Source organism: Zootermopsis nevadensis, unplaced genomic scaffold (genome assembly GCF_977971745.1).
Source record: "Zootermopsis nevadensis isolate Lab colony 2312 unplaced genomic scaffold, Znev_1.0 Znev_ptg000028l, whole genome shotgun sequence".
In the NCBI taxonomy this organism is placed as follows: Eukaryota; Metazoa; Arthropoda; class Insecta; order Blattodea; family Termopsidae; genus Zootermopsis; species Zootermopsis nevadensis.
In genome coordinates, this window is record NW_028259160.1 from 24610489 (window position 1) to 24631961 (window position 21473).

At 44.2% G+C, this 21473-nt stretch overlaps 2 protein-coding genes across 6 annotated transcripts in view; both read right to left on the reverse strand.

Annotated features, from left to right (window-relative positions):
- The window catches only part of jing (AE binding protein 2 jing), a 51770-nt gene extending 36935 nt beyond the window's left edge, over positions 1 to 14835 (reverse strand). Inside the window, exon 1 of the mRNA XM_087357454.1 lies at positions 14487 to 14835. Within this exon, the coding sequence (XP_087213580.1) occupies positions 14487 to 14797 (311 nt within the window). The 5' untranslated portion in view covers positions 14798 to 14835. The remainder of the gene's footprint in view (positions 1 to 14486) is intronic.
- A 2972-nt stretch (positions 14836 to 17807) lies between these two features.
- Positions 17808 to 21473, reverse strand: part of Pld (Phospholipase D) — a 41649-nt gene continuing 37983 nt past the window's right edge. For all 5 annotated transcript variants that reach the window (XM_022075951.2, XM_022075950.2, XM_087357385.1 and 2 more), the window contains one exon: positions 17808 to 20370. The gene's annotated coding sequence lies outside the window, so the exon portion shown is untranslated. The remainder of the gene's footprint in view (positions 20371 to 21473) is intronic.

Genomic DNA, 21473 nt, shown 5'->3' on the forward strand with positions numbered 1-21473 from the left:
ACTCGAACTTTACATGTTCGTGGTTGCACGTGGATTCCAGAGAAAGGGACTTCGATGCCAGACATGCATTATGCAACGGCCTCGCGTAAAGACAGGCGACAGGGGGCATTGCCACTCGGAAGACACGGCAGAGACCCAACGCGAGAGGAAATTCAAAACGATATTCGCCTCAGCATATGAAAATTCTTCTGGGAAAACGACACTCACACGAATTTAAGACCCAGAAAACCTTGGAGAACAGATAGAAATTCTGGCGATCTGACGAGGAAACTGACAACGGCATTGAGTCCCTGGTTTAAATTGTGTAGGACGGAAACAAGGCAACAGGAGAATTGCATTACGAAATGGTTGCACGTGGATGTAAGCGACATGACGACCACTAAGAAGAATTACGTATAAAACCGACAAATTCTCGGAGAACGTCACGGCCAGAACCTTTTTGCGTGATTCACCCATTCATTAAACAGCCACGCAATGTCTTGTTGAAGAGAGAGAGAGTAAGGTTTCCTTCGTCGTGTTAACCTTCAGACCCACGTCGTATTCAAATAAAAACTACGGAGACGGAAACCACACGAACTGTTCCGGTGAAGTACGTCATCGATGTCAACACGTGGCTAGCCCACGGCAACGTAACCTTCGCGACTCGACCGCCTCCTGGAAACAAATAATCCTCCTCGTTTTCCGACCGAGGAAACGCGAGCCGGCTTACTTCAGCGCGAGTAAAATGCATCGGAAAACCTACGGGGGCGTGGCGTAATCCAATTCTTTGTACGGCTCCCAGGGTATTCCGGGTTCTCACACGCGGGTCGTCTCCTCCACATAAAAGGACGCCCCTCAAAGCGAAATCTTCTCTCAGCCTGCGCGGAATTACGTTCTCGTAAACGAGGCATTCCGCGTGCATCAACGGATCAAATCCAAAGCGAGACTTTTAAGGCTTCGACCGGGATGTTCTTTTCTTAAATCTTATGTGGTACCGCCTGATTCGACTTCTAATGGTTAAGTGAAGTGTTTTCTTCGCGGTACGGTCTGGATTCGTAAATATTATGAAGACGAGCTTCGGCTTCAAAGGGTTAACCAGCTAATTTTCGTAATGGTGAGGTGTAGTGTTTTCTTCGCGGTACGGTCTGGATTCGTAAATATTATGAAGACGAGCTTCGGCTTCAAAGGGTTAACCAGCTGATTTTCGTAATGGTGTGGTGAAGTGTTTTCTTCGCGGTACGGTCTGGATTCGTAAATATTATGAAGACGAGCTTCGGCTTCAAAGGGTTAACCAGCTGATTTTCGTAATGGTGAGGTGAAGTGTTTTCTTCGCGGTACGGTCTGGATTCGTAAATATTATGAAGACGAGCTTCGGCTTCAAAGGGTTAACCAACTGATTTTCGTAATGGTGAGGTGTAGTGTTTTCTTCGCGGTACGGTCTGGATTCGTAAATCGGCTTCACCGCAGGAAAGATGTCATATATGGAATATCGTAACACTGCAAACCACGCATGCGCTGTGGGCAAATAAATGAAGGCCAGAAGAGCTTACTCAGGTCGGCGTTTTTGTTTTTTCCTTTTACGAATAATAACTTTTGTACACGCATTGGCGTCATACAGGAAGTTCAGTTCCAGGATCTGACACGCGCGTAAGTGAATTTTTGCGATCGATGTTGATTACGAACTTGCCTCATTTTATTAAAAGTTTCATTCGCTCAAACTCCACAGACGGCCGAGGGCGAGTCTTATATTTCAACGGTGTTCCAACATCATCAACGACGGAAGTTATGCATTCCAAAAAAAAAAAATGTACGTTCGAACAAAAATCTTAACTTTGCGGAGTATCGAAACACACTGCCCGGATTTACACGTCTGTAGGATATTATTGCAGTGTTCTCAAAACTGAAACTGATTTCTGGAGAATGCAGTTCAGTTTCAACGTCACCGATGTCATACAAGTGTTGCAGATAATTTTCTGTGTCGCCATAAAAGGGACTTGATGCGCTCCAACGATCAATTTTTTAACGCGAGACACCTCGTAAGCTAATCTTCCAAACCTGTTCTTCTCGCTCGACCCGTCGTAACTGCGCATGTGCGGCTATTATCTGCAACAAAATCTATCACTTGTTGCATTTAACGTTATCTGAGCCAATCGTCACAGCTGGACGAACTTTTTCAGCGACTAAAACAGTTTTTTTTGCGTTATTCATTACGCAGTTTATATCAGCCACCCAACAAATTAACATCAGCGCCACGAACAAAAAGGAACTGATTTACGTAATCAAATTCCAAAGCCCCCGAGAGAGAGACAGCGAAATTAGAAGCTCCGAGGTTTCAGCAATCTTCGAGGCACGCCAAGATGCTCTGAGCGGAGTACGAACTCCGCTACTAACACGCAGACAGCTACCAACAGCCAGCGAATAGTCGAAACACAGCGCCCTGGCTCTGACAATGCCTGCAGCCTGTGTCGAACACAAACCACGGATCGAGTTACCTCCTCCACAAGCCGGGACTTGATCAATCTCGCTAATTAACAAAAGTTGCGCTCGACTTGTCTTCATTCCGACACGCAGTCGGGTTATCGACTCGTTCCGCTCGGCGTTTCGGGCGAATATCAGAACAGAACCTTTGAAAAGGGGGGGAAAAACGGGTATCCACAGCTCCTTCCGAATCCTCATCCACTCACAAATACGCTCCGTCCGTCTTGGCTACCGCAGAGGGGACTACGAGCCAGGTAGTACCACCAGACTTCCGCGGCAGATGCAGTTTCCATGGCAACGCATGATTCACAGTTGCCACCGCGTGGCCCACATCACGCGATCGATCGATCGATCGGTACAGTCGCGGTCCGCTCACAACTTCCCCGAACCAAAGCCGAGCGCACGGCACCCCCAGACAGAACCTCGTGGCAACTTTCTTCACGTCATTCGGCCTTCAATAGGTCAGCACATGCATCGCTCTGTCCGTCAATCAATCCTGATCAAACCATTTTAATGCTCCAAGCAACGATTCCATTCTCGTTCGGCCATACCAGCTACGTCCAGGCCAACTCTTTCATTAAGGCTTTGACCGGGATGTTAAATCTTATGTGGTACCGCCTGATTCGACTTCTAATGGTTAAGTGAAGTGTTTTCTTCGCGGTACGGTCTGGATTCGTAAATATTATGAAGACGAGCTTCGGCTTCAAAGGGTTAACCAGCTGATTTTCGTAATGGTGAGGTGTAGTGTTTTCTTCGCGGTACGGACTGAATTCATAAATAATATTCAGACGATCTTCGGCTTCGAAGGGTTAACCAGGAGACACGTAGCTCCCGTATTTTCCGTCCCAACCAATGGTCCATCGACGCAGCATCAATTAATACAGGATTTCGAGACTTTGTCTCTGATTTCTTTACAAGCCGAGCGACAGTCAGTCGACAAAGCAGGACTCTGCTCTTACTTAGGGCAACGTTAACACCACTGAAAGCGCGAAATCAAAAGTTTTGTCGCCTATTAATTCTGTGAATTATGTCCACACAATTTTCTACGTTTAAAATTTAAAAAAAACCATCGCTGAGGCCACGAACTCAGGATAAAATCAGTCAAGTTGCGTCCTGCTAGTTTCTCCGCAACTGGCAACTTGTTTCCAGAGCCTGGGGGCGTCTTCGGCGTTTCTGAAGTTACGAAACAACAACGAATCTAAATGCGTCACAATTTAAATGCCTCGGAACAAAAAGAGTCAGTCGCGTGACGCCCAGGGAGATCCAGTGCGGGGACACTTTGTGGAGGGAATTTTAATTCCGCGCAGTTGCTCAAGTTCACTCGCATGGAAGTGACCATTGTTCCGGGACGAGAGGTATGACGTCACCCCGACACATAATCACAGGGTGCCCCGAAACAAGTACATCGCCTGTTCCTGCAGACTAAATAAATAATCAGGCAGCCACCGAACTCGACTTTGCAAGCCGCGAAAATTAAAATTCTCTACGAACAACACCGAACCGCCAGTTCCACTTGCCTTCGTGTCACTAGGACTGCGGTTTCCGTGGTTTTCTCAGTCACTGATTCGTGTCTGCTGAGTGATTTTTCGTTCAGACAAAAAGAAAAGTCCCCTTGTTTACGTACAGACACACAGAAAAGACAACGTTTGATGAATCGATCATTAGTTTACTTTTTAGTGTCAATGTTACTACGAAAATGTCACATCCAAGTACAAACAAGATCTCTCAAACAAACTCTCGCTTCTCGCACCATTTCTTTCTATTTTATCCGTAGGTGTCGAGGTTTATTTATTCATTTTATTGATCTGTTCGGACAATGGTAGGACTCCTTGCATGAGCGATCAGCCCTATCTGCAAGGCCTCTACGTATACAAACACAGGAAGACGCGGACAAACATCGAAGCCTCGAGCGGGACTCGAACCACGAGGTCTGCGCCTCAGACCGCGCATTTCAGATTCGCAACTGTTTCAAACATGGCAACTCTACTTCTCAAGACGCCATTGAGAGGGCGACAGGAACTGAATCACCTTCTCGTGTTAATCGTGCAAAGACGCAGACGCAATCAGTCGCCATTAAACAAGCTTCTGCAGAAGTGAAGGGTGTTCCCGACTCACCTCACCAAAAGCAAGGGCAATTCAGCTTCGAAAACATTTCCAAATTTGAGTGGCCCGGACAAAGACTTCGTTCACGAACTCGCGTGGTTTCTCGCACAACACACACTGCGCGTAACCTGTAAGACGAAGGCGTGTGTGGACGGATAATATTAAAACGCATCGATGGATTCGTCAAGGGACCGACGACAGACCGAGTTAATCAAACTCCAGGCGAGAAATTTCTGGGACAGTCGAGTGAAGAGGTTGGCAGACCTGCTACAAAGAAATCCGGTGTGACATCGCCCCCGTCCACCCCCGCCAGGGGGCCGAAACAAAGAATAGGAACACGGGAGTTCCCGGGTCACACACTTCCTGCCACTTCACGACAGAAGCTTTATTACCAAAGATGGCAGCGAGATAGAGAGACTCCGCCCCGCCCTCAGTACGTGGTCAATTCCAGTTTCCGGTCTTCACTGTTTCGGTGAGCAGAAGCGTGGACCCGGACACCCTTGAGGACGACCCCAAGGTAAAACCTCACAGTCTGAAGGCCAAGACGGCGGACGCTCGATCTAACCCATCCCCAAATCAGCAAAAACATTTCTACCCTGAGAGACAGAGACACTTTACCAGAACAAGCAACCTTCAGTGAACCGTCATTACCCGTTCCAGACCCATCGGCTTAATTACGCTTAGGATGCCGCCATTTTGTTGCTCAGTTTTGCAGATTATTCGCAAGAGAAAAAAACTTCATCCGCTGTGCGTGTGCAGTAAACGTGCTTTTGTAACCAGGGGCCGCGTCACGTTCCCCTCTGACAATAAACTCAGGACTGGAGTTGTCCCCCTCAGCAGCGCCGAAGAAACTTTGGGGCGACGAATACTCGAAATGTGCAAACGCTTGGTCCAGATCTGTGGGTGCCTGGAAAAGGACTATTTTAGATGGAGATCCGCCTGTTCTCATCTTCTGGGAGTTCCCATCAACACCGCGGTAGTGCAAACTCCTGAGGTGGGGAACAAGAGTGGAACATGGCCGTTATTAAATTTACGCCGCGTTAAAACACAGGAAATTAGTTCGCAAAGCAAATTCTGTTTTGCTTTCAAATGTCTTCGGATACGAGAGACCAGGAACACGGAATTTGTGGCTTCTCACCGGCGGAAACAGTTTTTTTTAATCTTAACACCTGGAGGCGAGATACTTTTAAGTGCAATGGAAAACAACATGGCCACGGCGCGTAACATTTGAGCGTGTGACCCACGATAACTGATGAATCATTCTGCAAGTCTTTTGAGGACGTGAGCGAGTGACCTAACTGTACACGGGGTCACCAGAACTTAACCAAACTGAAGGTCAGACTGCGACGTATAAAAACAGGGGGTCAATGCGACGAAGAAGTCGCTCCCACGAGCACGGCGGGAAGATGCAGCGAGAATCTCTCTTATCTCGCTGCCTCTCTGGCGCACAACGCGAAATCTGCACCGGACTGCTGGAAGTTGCAGTGGCCTGTGGGGACGAAGGTCGACCGACAAGACAAAACAAATCGTAAGATCGCGCAAACCCAACCGAAGAGCGAGCCTGACCGACCTTGACCCGAATCGCCCGAGCAAATCTGCCAGACAAGCCAGTGGCACGTGGTCTTCAATGAACGGGTCGGATGATCTCCAGCTGTTACAGAGACGGGCGGGTTCAGCACAGTGCTCACAAAAGCCCGCTGGCAGCACCCGCCACGCCAGGAGCTACCCGTAGCACGGACGGGACATTCTTCCGAGGACGAGAGTGCAAGATTTCCCTTTCCTTCTAGGGGTCACGCGGAAACCTTTCTCTTTCAACGCCAAATATTTAGGAGTAAAAGCAGACCTCGTGACTCCGGTTATTAAACGTGTTACTTAATGCAAGAAATTTTGCCTGGAACTGAAGATGCTGTTTAATTCTTCGTTATTAGGGCAAAGTCGTAACGTAAAGACAGCTAATGGATTTTTTTTGAAAATGTGGCAAAGTTCAGATATTAGGGGACGACAGTAAGAAGTCAAAATTTGATTTACGAGGAAATTAAGAGCCGATTAAATTCCGGTAATGCTTGCTAGCGTTCAGTTCAGAACCATTCGTCTTTGTCTCTGCTGTCTAAAAGCGTAAACTTTAACATAAACAAAAAAATATAATTTTGCCTGTAGTTTTGTATGGGTGTGAAACTTGGTCTCTGACACTAAGGGAGGAATGTAGACCGAGGGTGTTTGAGGAGAAAATCTGGAGCTAAGAGGGATTAATTACTAGCAGAACGGATAAAGTTTCATAATGAGGAGCTTCGTAAGTTTTACTCATCACAAAACATAATTAGACTGATAAAGTTAAGGAGGGTGCGATGGGCAGGGCATGTAGCCCGCATGGGAGAAAATACAGAGATTTTGTAGGCAAATCAGAAGGTAACAGCCACTGGGAAGACCTAGACGTAGGTGGGAGGATAATATTAAAATGGATCTAAGAGAAGTAGGATGGGGTGGAATGGACTGGATTCATCTGGCTCAGGATAGGGACCAGTGGCGGGCTCTTGTGAACACGGTGATGAACCTTCGGGTTCCGTAAGATGTAGGGAATTTGTTTTTGTGTTGGCTGAGCGACTGGTGGCTTCTCAGGAAGGACTCGGCTCCGTGGAGTGCGTTTTTAAACTATTTATATCAAATGCAATAATATATTACGCGAATGGCTTCGAACGACAAGATTATGAATTACAAATTCGGAAGACGAAAAGGACACCCGGTGAGAAAAGCAGAGATTCGAAGCCGACTCTCTAGCCAGAATACGGGCACCTTCAGTGACGACGATATTAAGACGAATAAAAGATTTGGTTGCGCATCTGGCTACAGCACTCCGTCAGGGCAATGGAAGGAAAGCTACGACCTCCAAACAAATCCGGAATTCGAACCAACGACCATTCAGCTGAATCACCAAAGAGGTATCGGCCGCCTGCTTTATTCATATCAACTTGCGAGCTGGAAAATTACAAAAAGGGTGTAATTTATTGAACCTGCTACGAAATTAGCTCACGTTCACACATTACTCTACATGGCTTTCTACAAAAATATCAGCTGTTAGTGAGACATTTCGCGTGACTCAATGTTCAATACCACGTTTAATCTCTGCTGTTGGACTCGGAGGCACCCCCCGAAGTGTGAGACGCGTCTCCCCATGAACCCTCTGAAGCCGAAGGTCGTCAAAATTTATTTTATAATTACAGTCCGTACCGCAAAGAAAACACTTCACCTCACCATTACACAGACGCGATACAAGGCAAAGGAAATGGACGCCACAACGCGGCAGTTTTAAGAACTTCGACAATTTCTGTTGGTTTCCCGTCACATCGAGGCAGAACAACGTTGGGAATTGGAGAAGGAGAAATGCACAGAGCAGGACAAACGCCAACACACACGTGGAATGGAGCAGAGGTTAAGAGAGGACTGGCCGATGCTTCGATCCAGCCACGTCGGCGGCAGAACGTACGCACACGAGGCAGATCTAGCCGTCTTAAAGCAATGTCGAGGACCAATCGATCGATCGGCCCGGAAACTGGTCTTTTGAAACGATTTCATCGAAAGTGCGATCATACACGCTTTGAAACGATGAAAATCCACAACACATTCAGACCAGAACCATTTCGGATTGCCAATAAGCTACTACGACGTCATTATCGACTCAGGGCTCCCGGAGCAAAAAATGTGTCGCGTACGAAAGGATTCCAGGGTCACAAAGAATAGGACACCATCGTGGGCGACTAGAATCGTCTTACTTCCACGCACAGCTGCACGAACACCAAGGGTGCAGCACTGCGCATGCGTTGGATGTCGTCCATTGGCACTGTCTGTATATGAACGTAGGTGTAACAACCACGAGCAGAGAACCACATCGCATTTACCTACGAGCAAAAATTCATAGGCACACAAATGTGCAGACCTTCCATGTTTGAAAAAATAAAATCTGTTCTTTCTTCAACGCCGTGAACAGACACGCCCGTCGCCCGGACGGATCTGAGAGTCTGAAGAAGGTTGTCTCCTGGGTTGCGCGGCGCGACAACCCAGACGACAGCCATCTTCAGACTGAATTCTGTTCGGAACGGAACGGTTCACTTACTCTGACGTAGGAGTTTCCCAGTAACGGGAAGTCCCACGAAAACTCGAAAATCCATCGCAAAAACGAAAATCCGACGTACCGGCAATCGAAGTACATATAAGGATGCCCCCCAGTTCTGTGTTTTGAGGTTGGAGGGCGGGGGGGCCCTTTCAAGTCAGAAAAATGAAAACACTGTAAACTGTCGAATAACATTTTTTTAAAAAATTATTTAAATAACTTTCTTCAACCGTGGCACACCCTGATTTGTTTCAATACGCAAGACGGAACTCCACAAGATTTCGATTCACAGAAAGGGGGGTACAAAACGTTACAGAGCCATAAATGTGTGTCCACATATAAATAATTGTCCCATAAGATGAAAACATAACACATGTCTAATAAAACTATCGATTATGAACCTATGAGTGCGTGTTACGAATTCCAGTTATTAAAGATAAGATAAGGCCTTTTTTCTATGACGTCCGAATGTACAGGCTGGTTACACCCGACTCAAAGTTAAAACAAAAGCTTCAATGGTGTATATATATAAAGATAAAGAACATCTCGATACGACCACCTCAAAACTTCCGAGAAACGAGGGGCTACATTCGCGTTCACTCGACGGCAAACATTCGAAGAACACATTCGTGCGGCATACACGGGGCTACGTGCGCTGTCTCGTACTGTTTCCTGCAGACTTTCTTGTTCTGTCCACGTGACATCCTGCTTGCCATGGTAGTGGACACAAGCAACTACTCAACAGCCCCGATAAACCCCTGCCACTTCCTCCTACGGGGTTTCCTTAACGAAAAACTGTTCCTCCATTAATTTGTTCTTTTACGTGAATACTTAAAAGCTTTTGTGCAGACTTTTAATTAAGTATTATTTCGTGCGGCACCCTGTACACAGTCTTACAAAAAAAGAAAATCTCGTGGCGACACACCGGTACAGGAAAAACTTGATCTAGAGATTTTTCCTCCGCAGCTTAAAACTAAACCCTAAACTTAAGTGAATACAATTCAGTGGGTCTCATTTCTTTTCTCCATTACAAAGAAAGCAGAATTTATTTTCTGGTCACAAGGTAATTCGTTTCACGAGTAAAAATACAAATTTTGATGAAGACAGTGATTTTTTCGCTGTACACCGTTTTGAAAACCCTTTCATCTGCACGATTACGGAATAAGAATTAAAATAATTAAATGTTTTCTAGGGTAGCAGTCATATATATAAACAAACCTTAAGCAAATTACTGATTAAACGTATTCTGGCTACCGACACGTTGTTGATACGAAAAGTGAGGGGAAAACTCATTAACTATTGTTGGCAGTCAACTGAAAAATAAATATTCAAAGGTAATTAAATCTTTATTTTTCATAAAAGAATTAAACCGACAAATAAAAACTAATCTAAAAAAGGGCGAGGTACCGCAGTATTTCAAACTAAGAAGGATTCGAGGTTTTCACGGCGGCGAGATCGAAGATGGCCGCCGTCTTCTGGGTTCTGCGCCGAGCCGTCGGCGCACCGACCCAGAAGGCAGCCATCCTCCGATTTCAAACTAGTCGCACGAGAAAGGATGGCGAGGTCAGAAGTACCACGAATTGAAGGGAAGTTTGTTCACTTGTATTTATTGGACTGAAGAAAGCACAACCTAACCTTCAAGGCAAATGATGATGATGTGGAATTTCAAACTTGCAAATCATAAACCACGTAAAAATACAGCAGTTACATGGACAACAATCAGACTCTCTAGAAACCTGAAGAAGCTGTCCTGCCAATCCCCTGCAACAACGAGAATCTCAGTGTCGTTTTTCAACGAATATTTTTAAAGTTAAAACAGTTTCACGGAATTTCCGTGCTACGTCACGTGGTAAAGCACCCGCAATTAAAGTTTTTCTCTATCCCCGAAAGCCGAGAGTCGAAACACTCAGCCCAGCGATCCACGAGTTTTCTTATGCGCGTATGAAAAAACGAAGAGACTTTTCGATCGAGGGCGGAGTCAGTCATGCACCGCCTGCCTCACTTCGTCATCGGCGACCTCTCGAAGCGTCATTCCAGGGTCATAACACGAAAATCAAGAGATGCAACGTCGAGACCTTCAAAGTTCACTTCCTGGTGAGTTCCCTTGCCAAGGGCAGGAGAATGACCCCCCCGGGGGTGTTTCGAAACGTCGGCTCACGAGTTTTAAAGCTGAAACTGCAAGATCAGAAAGGATTGGAACACCACCAGCAGCTGTTTGCTGTCAGAAACACTCATTTTCAGAAGAAAACTCACGACGCCGAGCCAGAGTTCGCAGAAACACGACAACCATTCCACCTGACTTCAAGGTGACTCTGTTGCTAGAAAGATAAACATTCTCAGTGACTGACGCTGGCTTATCAAGTGTTTTGGTGTGTTTCTGAGAAAATTCACGATAATGGCAAAAATAAGATACAAACTGGGCACAAGATAGGCAAATTGTAAACAAGTTACAGGCACCAAAAAAGGTAGAAAAATTTACATAAGTAATGCAACACTAATGAAACCAGACCGTCATTACATCACCACAGAAAGCAATTCTGTTGTTTTTTTAAAAAGCATTCATTTTAATTAAAATATAACACGCCTACGCCATCCTGATCCCCTTTTGATACAACTCCTGACCTCGACCTCCCGATGACGCAATTCAATTATCGCTTTATTTTAAGTAAAGATTGTTCAAAAAAACTTTCGAGAGTTTTCAAAATAAAGTTAGTTTTTATTCTGACAAGCTCAGAAGGAAGTTTTTCTCTTATCGAAACACAATATCAAGCATTTAATAACATTACAGCTCTGAGAGATCTTCGAATCACTAGAAATACGTGCAAAAGTGCACAAGGACATTGAAAAACTCGTAAACAAGGAGGAGATATTAGTAAAGCCTCAAATTATACGAGGGCAGTGGGACGTTTCAGAGGTTTACTCCCTCCATCATCACGACGGCTGAGTTCTGAATAGTAAACTACAAAAACGTCGGCAAACATCGACAGCGCAAGAACCCAGAAGACAGAAATCTTCACACTCACCGCTGTGAAAAACCTCAAAATCTTACAAACCCAGATTTTACCACAAAAAGAGTTCGTGTAAAGAAATCCAATCGATCGACAGACGAATTGAAATCAACACACCACGACTCCAAAGCGCCATAAGATTTATATATGAATCAACTTTTCATTATTTACAAAAGAAACCTGAGACAATTGCAACCCGATTTACGAGCTGAAACGTCGCTTGATTCTTTGTTCATCGGAGAGGTTCAACACAGGGCCCAGACTGCGTCTTTGCATTGTGAATGCCCGAAGCCTTGAAACGTTCTGTTGTGCGACCCTCCCAAAACCTGTAAACAATTTCTTTTCCAACTACAGGAAGGTTTCTTTCTTTCATCCAATGCCTTCATTTCTGTACGCGACTGTACTCCGTTACAACGTCTTTACAGCGACTGTACACAATAAAACGTACGACCGGCAAAAAGCCTCTTAAAGCTTTACTTCTGTTTCTGGACACCAAATTAAGTCGCGCTAGTATCGATCCATTCTCAAAAACGTTCGTATTGTTAATTGCTGATTAATTATAAAAAAAGGTACGAGTTTATGCTAACTTGCAACAGCATTTCCGTACCGAATGTCATTAAAACCTGTCCCTGAATCGCGCGGAGGGACGAACATCACGTACAGACACACAACAACGCCAAGTCTTTGCCACGACGTAGATAAATTGTGGGCTAGTTTATTAGCGAAAGCCCACATGGCCACTACAGGAAGATATTTAACAAACAATACATTAATTCAAATGTTAAGTAACTCCAGCTGTCGGCGTGTGTTGACCCTGACCTTAACCTCACGCCCAAAAAAAATTCAGGGACAAGAATTCTACTGCTGTATGATACAACAACAAACTAAAATGAAGTCGCAGAGAAGAGGATTCGTGTCCTCTGCATTTACTCAATCTTACGAATATTTCACTGTTGGTCATTTCTATCCATTCGAAGGACCGAGCAGGCTCTTAAACAGGCAAAGCAGCATCTCCAACCCCCCCCCCCCCCCGGGATGGGGTTTATTCAAGTCGTACAACAAAAATAATCATTTGTCCTCCGGTCCCTCTAGTTGTCCGTCCTACTGCAACAGGTTTCTACTGAAAAATGAGTCAGCCTCTCGCATCGTCGCTGATTTACGTGGGAAAATAATGTTTCTTGTGATGTAATTACCTCCAGTCCGCATTTGGGAGCACTTCAAAACCAAAATATTAGTTTTGTACACCGAGGATGGGTCTTCGGCAAACGGGATTTGTACGATGTCTGCCGGGTCTGAAGCAAAGGCAACCAGTGGAAACCGTAAATACTACACAATGGCCACCCGAACCGCACCCGCAGATCCTGCTTTTTGTCCTCTCACCCCCTCCACTAAAGAGAACGAGACCCCACCACTGCAGCATGAAGCAATAATAAAAGCCTTATCGCAGTAGAGGCTTCAACTGTTACCCGACGGCCAAAAAACCTGAAACCTCGGGGCGAGCTCCGTCCGTTCACGACTCGCCTAAAACCAAAACGCGGAGCGATCATCACCTCTTTCGGAGTTTAGTTCTGTTAATGATCAATCGTGGGCAAAGGCTAAAAGCATTGTTCTCTGCCAGGTGCAATTTTGTTGGACATGACTGGTTTCCGTTTCACGAAGGAGTCACACCGGTCCCGCTGTTTTGCCAGAGGTAGACGCGGTACCACCACCACCAAGATCACTCGCAACAAATAACCTCTTAACAACAGAAACATTATCCTAATGGAAACCAGCGTCAGTTTAGACACACACGCACAAAGAAACTCTACGAAAACATCAAAACCCTCTCCGTGGACTAATGTTTGGGTTAGAGAAACCTCTTCCAACAACACCTGATGTATAATAAACACAGCAACTGCACATCTTCGAATTTACTTATTATTTTCAATTACACGAAGAGCAGGCCCACTTAAGAAATAAATATACATCCGTATCCTGCGATCACTCTGGGATGCTTCTGTTCAACCAAGGTCGAAATCCAAAATAGAAAACGTGGTTAAATCCCAGAGCCTTTGACAACTACGTGGGCGACTGGTCAGCACTCCTTCATATTCGGGAGGTCCCGGGTTCGAATTCGACCCGGAAACCGACTACCCTGACCGAGGTCTTCAGCGGTATTCCTCTCTCCCTGCAAGAAAATGATGGAGCAGTAACCTGAAGTACGCCACAGTTATTAATCATCCCACCATTTGAAGTTACAAAGTCTAGATTTCTAGATTAATAATAGCGTCGTTAAAAAGAATCACAAATAAATGACATGAAACAGGTACCGTCGTTGAATAATGTTTAGAAGAAGCGCTCTTATTGTTACGACGCTGAACACGAGATGAAGTCTTTATAATTTAAAGCTCTCCACGCATACTAGCGGTAACACTGTTCAATGCCCTTGAACTACCATCTTGCGAGATTATTTCAGGTCACCTCGGCGTACTCTTCATTATTACATAAAACGAAAGTATTATGTGAAAGGGAGAGGAAGGCAAATGCAAATACAAACAGCAGTTGCATTTTCGCTTTCGATTGGCCGAATTACAGCGGGTGCGGCCATGAATTTAGGTGAAGGGCCTACTGCCACGGCTGGCTCGACACTGACCGTGATATTCGTGGGTCGTGCATTGCGTATCATTGTTATATCAGCACACAAACTTCACCGCTACAGCTGAAAACACTCCGAGTACAAAAAATATAGCAGAGTACATACGTTTCCTTTGTGTTGGGGCTGGTCGATCTTTTATTACCTGGACTTGCTGACTCAAGAAAAACCTCAAACTTACCTGTCTGAGCTTTCGGAACTGTCGTATCTGTCCGCACACCGCTTCTTCCTGCAATTATCTCCATTATTTGTACAAAATTCCGAGCTAGCACCACAAAGCATAGCAGAAGCGCGCACACCCAGTCCCACCACGCCATCGATTCGAAAACTCGAGCACAACTCTCCACTGTCACCGTGAATATAAAACGATGATTTTAATGTATTGGAATTTAAACAATCTTTACGTGAAATACTGAGCAAATCCACAGTCTGCTTCGCCACAGAATCCTTAACACTATTAGCCGTCCCTTCCGCACACACACCGTCTGCCATCTTGTTTGGTACGCACAGCAACACTGATGTGACGTCGATCTGACGTCACACTCCCCTTCCCCTGTTGTGGTTCACTCTCACTGTTCATTGGCCGGTGATCAATTACATAATTTACTCGCCGGAGTAATAACTTCATACCGTGAAGATATTAAATATGAATGTTTGACCCAATGACCTCAAATCAAAATAAAAATATTTAAAACCTTCCTTTTTTGTAACATGTTGCTAATATTCTCTTAGTACTCGAAGGGTTGTAAACCACCCCAACACTCCTGTGTCTTCGATTACTGACGTCGCAAGGACAAAGGCTCCACGAAGTCATTCATTGACTACTTTTTCTAGTAACCGCATAACAATTTGGAATACACCTCTGAGACAGTGGCACCTCAGATCTCACCGATTATTTCTGTATCTAGTTAGCTTACGAAGACTATGCATTCTGACGATAATGCACCTACCCAACCACAGCACTGAGAGCTGTAACCTACTGGCAGTTTTTTTTAAAGTCGAAATGACACTTAACTTGCGAAAGAAAGATCAGAACTACCTTCACTCTGTCATTTATCCAAATATTTAAAGCCTGATTTGAGAGGCCACTCGGAAGATTTCATACAGGAGGCTCAGTATCAGGTTTAAAGATGGGCTTCTGTGGACATATTAATGAGTTTCTGGATTCCAAAACGGAAGGGAGTATTGATAGCCAAGTATCAACTGTACCATACATTTAGTCCTTCATTTGGAAGTGAACCTGACCTCCAGAAGCATTCCATTGTGTTGTAAAGTAATTATTTTATCATCCACAAACTATAAAAATTACATAACTTGCAAAGACTACATGTTTTGACAAATCAGAGCGTCATCGTGGTTCATATTTCTGTATGCACACCTTTACCTCAGTCCAACTTTGTCATTTCATTAAGGGTAACAGAATGCACCTTATTACAGTAGTTTCTGTTACCTTGCATAACTTGATAATGTTTCACACACATTCCACAGAATACTCTCACTGACCATCACACTATGAAATAAGACTGGTGACTGCCCTGAAAACATACAGTCCTGCTGAAAGATCTATTGCTTTGTGAACAGGTCGGAGGATTTAACAAAGGGGCTTGATCAGAGGATCACATTACAGACAATGCTGCACGTGCCCTCGTTACTTTATTTAAGAATGTTTTCTGAACTCTTTTGATTATGGCAGGCAGCAAGAAGATGAATGATGTGGAAGTAGTTATCAGTTGTCTTAATGTACTATCCCAGAATCTGCCTGGATGGATGGAGTAAACTTCAGAACCTTGGGACACCAGCCTCTGGGTTGAAGTGTACAGGTGGAACTTTGAGAATATAAAGCAAGAATGGTATAAATTCAAATATTTCAAGTATATTTTGTCTTTACCTTCATTGTTACCATCAGATACATGTTTCAGGTACCACAGTGAGATCTCAGGTCAAACAAATCGCACCGAACTGGGTCACCTAAATTTGACTGCATGTTTCAAACCTAACAACCGTTTTGTTTCAACGTTCATGCACTCATATGAGGGCAACTGCATATTGTAAAACACCAAACTGATCAGGAGGGCACACGACTTCAAATATCCATAAATATCTGATTAAAAGGGAGTGGCACTTAACTGTAAGAACCAATTAAGGACATCATCATGTTACATGACAAGAAATGAAGATGGCTGTCTTCCGGGTTGTTGCACCATGTAGTGTGGGGTTAAAGTTTACCAACATTAAAGAGATGCTTATGCCTCTGAAACACACGTAGACTTCTACCAGATTACACGGTGCAACACCCCCCCATATTCCCAACTGCTGCCATGACAACCTAAAATTTCGCATAATAATTGTTTTCGCAGGAAATATGCACGTTCTGGTTAAAACTGTAAACTGTCCTCCACACCTCTGGGAGTAATAATGTGGCAAACGTGTCCAAAACTTCATCTCTGAAACCACTAACTTAAATGGTTCTGGGTATCTTGAATGAAAGGTTAGACTGGTAATGTAATCGTCCTACTTGAGGTTGTGACAAAACAACATTTCAAGACTATGGACTGCAGCTATAAATGACTAGGCCATTACGATGCTACAGGCCATGATCATAACATGTGATATGAGCCTCGTTCTCTATGTTTCTTATTCGTGAGAGAAAATATCTTAAGACTTTATAAAAACAAACCTAAGAGTTTTGTTACATTAACTGCTAAATCAGAATATTATGTAAAGCGCCACGGTGGTCTAGCGGTTAGAACGCTGGCCTTGTAATCCTGGGGTCTCGGGTTCGATTCCTGGCGGTGCCCGAATTTATAACTTGTGTTGGGCAAGGCCGTGGTCTAGGCAACACGGAGTTTTCCTCCGTGGCATCCCAACAATTACTCCATTCACACACAGAAGAAGGCAATGGCAAACCACTTCTGGATCATCTGCCAAGAACGTATATGAACAGGTCCCAGTCCGAGAAAAGGATGGAAGGATCCTGTTCATATGGACCTGTCGTCAGACAGAACACTAAATAATAATAAGATGAGGTGGTCTAGCGGTTAGAACGCTGGCCTTGTAATCCTGGGGTCTCGGGTTCGATTCCTGGCGGTGCCCGAATTTATAACTTGTGTTGGGCAAGGCCGTGGTCTAGGCAACACGGAGTTTTCCTCCGTGGCATCCCAACAATTACTCCATTCACACATAGAAGAAGGCAATGGCAAACCACTTCTGGATCATCTGCCAAGAACGTATATGAACAGGTCCCAGTCCGAGAAAAGGATGGAAGGATCCTGTTCATATGGACCTGTCGTCAGACAGAACACTCAATAAATAAATAAATAAAATGCTATGTGAAGAAAAGAATGCTAGGTAATTCTGACGCTCCTTTTCGTACAAGCTGCTGGCAGCAGCGGAGAGGAAAATAAATGCATCATCAAATATCAATCTGCTGTGGAGAACGACTACCGAGCATTAATTTGGTGGTGCAGGATAACACATGCAGGGAGAAAAACTGAATGAACAATCAAAAATAAATATCATTTATTGAATGGATTTGTTGCATGTGAAGAACATATTTCACACTCACTTCACCAACTGCAATTTGCACAAAAGATTTTGATTGGTACATCATCCACTTCACCTTTAATGTCTTCATCACAGCAGAAGAGGTGTGGGGCAATTTCCCGTACACAAATCGCTGCTTTATCCCCCTAGTCACCGTGCAAGTGCGTAAAATATTCCGATTCAATCATCTCTGTTCAGTCTCATCGGGAATTGAATTATACATAAATACTCCTTGACAATTGAAGGCAAGTATCAAATACGTGGATACCCCTCATCTGATAGAGAGCAGCAGTGACAGTAGTGCGTTCCCAGTGGGACACAGCCCACCGAGAACAGCAGCAGTGACCAAGTCACGTTGCAACAGCACGAGGAATGGGGAGAGAAAAACAACGCGGCAGCATTTTACTGACACCTCAGACTTATTTTGTGAAAATAAGAAACAAAGACCACAACACATTTTCATGGCTGCAGAAAGCACCAAAACACTCGCATTATACAGAAAATACTGAAAGAGCAAGCTTCTTACAACAAAAAATATAATTATATTAACTGTGAACAAAAAAAAAAACATTTCTTATTACAGATACCCATTTGTCACATTGGGCTTTTACTGTGTATCTAATGAACTACAAATAAAATAGTTTGTTGCTATGCTGTAAATTTTCAATGGTCTCGCGTTCGGTCACGGCGAGATTACATCAAGCTAAGAGCTGTACCCCTCCACAGCGACTGGTCACCTACTGGGTGTTATGCACTCTGTGAGATTGCTTGGCACGCGCAAAATAGACTACGCATGTGTGACAACCACGCCGAGGAAGCGGAGGTCACGGGGGGAGACAACGAACGTGACTTGTTGGTCAGCAGACAAAAGACTGAAGTACCGATACGGACAAGAACCACATCTGGCAGCAGAGGAGGAAGTACTGAGACGTTAAGAGAGTACTCGTTGCCTGGCAGTGGGAAGCGCAGTAATGTTCAAGGAGTCTGCCAAAGTATTTATTAACAAAAGGTAGCCAGAATAGTTGGCTGGGAAGACAATATCAACCGAGCGACGTTCAATCCAAAGGATGTGGAATCAGACCATGAAATTGGAAGGCAACAATATTCAACTGGAATGTCACCGCCCAAGGGACCATTCCGAGATGTGCTTTGAAGGTGTGGTGCAATCCTACGTCTAGAGACAAAACCACATGCACTGACTGGTCTTGCATCGTACTAGAAGCAAAAGAAGATTCACCATAATCCAGTAACATTTGTACTCTCTCTCTCTCTGTTTCATGTTTACACGTAACTGAATGGGAAACCGAGTTAAACTTGAATTTATATTTGAGTCTGGTTGTCGCATCTATATACTTGCCATACGGCAAGCCACTCCAAATTGGAAAGGGTTGTTTTGCAGCAAGAAACTGGATTAAAGTTGTGGTTGTCTGGAGTAAGTGTCCTACATTCATGGGTCATCCCATCTATTCACAGTCACTTCAATTGTCAGTCCGAGTAAAAGTTACCGTCTTTGATTTTTTGTACTGACTTGTGACTTAACTTTTTCAGTTTTTTAAAAGTGTTGTTCAATCCATGAGTGACTTTACCCACATCCTGTAGTCAGAAGACTTTCGCTACTGAACCCAGTGCCTCAGTCTTTTCGTTCTATGGTCTGGGGTTTCCCCCCGATTATTAAAATCTCTGATGATGCCTGATGAGACATCCTTAGAGCACTAGAGCCTGGAAGAGCTCTGTGGCTAATTAAATTATGTAAACCTGTCACTGCGCGTCTGTCGCCATATCAGTGGCACTTATCAGCTATTTCAACGTACAGAATTCATGACTATTCAAAGTTATTTCTATACTGTTCATAAACTTTCCAATAATACATTTGTATCTGTAAGAAACAAATGTGAAGGCCAATAACGTATGAAGTCATTTGGAAAATATACGCACTTCAATTTATTAATATGTTCACAGTTATAAATAACCATCACAGCTGAGCAAACTTTAAAAGCACTAACCTTACATAAAATTAAATATCAAAAGATTCAAAACCAACACATTAAAATTTTTTCCTTAGAACTGAACTACTAACAATCAAGAACTGCAAAATGTCGGAGACCACGCAGATCTGCTCAAGGAAAAGATGTGCAAAACTTATATAAGAAGGCACAAACTTTAGAAGATGTACGCGAGGGAAGCGAACCCTGAGAAAGTTTAAAACTGTCATGTGTCCTGAGGAACTTCATGGCAAGATACAACTAAGAAAGACATTCCATTAAAACCACAGAAGCCATTCACATGGCACACAATATTTGTACAATGCACAACTGCATAAATGCTTCACCAACTACTAACGTCAGTAGTGGAATTGGTCTGGCAAGACAGCCAAATCTCTCCTCAATAACCTCATCATACGCAAAGTTCAGTCGGACCCACAAATTCAAACAGCACGCTTCGCTTTCAGGCAGATGCCAGGCAAATCACCGAGACTGACGTGGGGGAAGGTCCCACAGACCAGTTTTCTGCAGCAAGGTCTCCTGCAACAAACAAACAAACAAACACAATAAGAGGCTTATCAATATACTTGTGATGACATTTTATCTGTTGCTCTCTATAGGTGTGAATGATGGTTTTTCGGAACAAAGCACACGATGAACATACGGATTTATAATGGATCAAGCAACGAGGAATGGAGAAAATCAGGTGAGGAATTTAAAGCTACAAGATGATATGGGACACCTAGGCCAAGACGGATCTTAGGGAAACGGGATGTTGATCATGTTCAGTCACTTCAGGACGAAGTCCAACGACAGTGACAGCGATGCATCCCACAATAGCGAGGTGGAGATGTTCTTGTTCAGATAAATAATTGTCAAGTGCAAGGCAGCCTCACAAACTACAGATTTCACACTGAAAAATGGTTGGATTCAGTGCATATTTGTTTGAATGCATTTACATCTCTCACATCTGTCAGATGTGAATGTGAAGAATACCAGACCCCATCATCACTCGGAGCTCGACTCTCCTCTGCCGGCCGCCCATCACCACCTACACGTTACTCAGTATCGTGCCCCTTCACCCAGGTGTCCAAAAATAGTACTTAAAAATCTGCCAGACACACAAAACCTGAACCACAGACTTTCAGAATGCTCATGTTCGTAGGAGATAACTAAAATATCCACGTTAAATGTTTTATGTTCAAATTTTTACACGTATTTATATATTACATATGCCGGCCGCAGTAGCCACGTGGTCTGAGGCACGGACCACGTCATGCGCCTGGCCGCTGGGACCGTGGGTTCGAGTCCCACTCAAGGCATGGATGTTTGTCTGTGTCTGTATAGGTAGAGGCCTTGCATCGGGCCGATCACTCATCTAAGGAGTCCTACCATTGTCCGGACATATCAATAAAATGAATAAATACAAACCTCGACACCTACGGGTAAATTAGGATCACAGGAAGAAAGAATATATTACATACAGACACATTTAGACTGAGTACCTGCCTTCAATGTTGCTTACATGGGCAAGGGTCAGGAGGGTTGAAAACTATTCAAGAAAGACCATGTTCAATTGCTACCACTTTAAAGTTTTAAAGTTGGGCCTATCACATGTCACTGTCTCTCATGTAGGTTTCTAA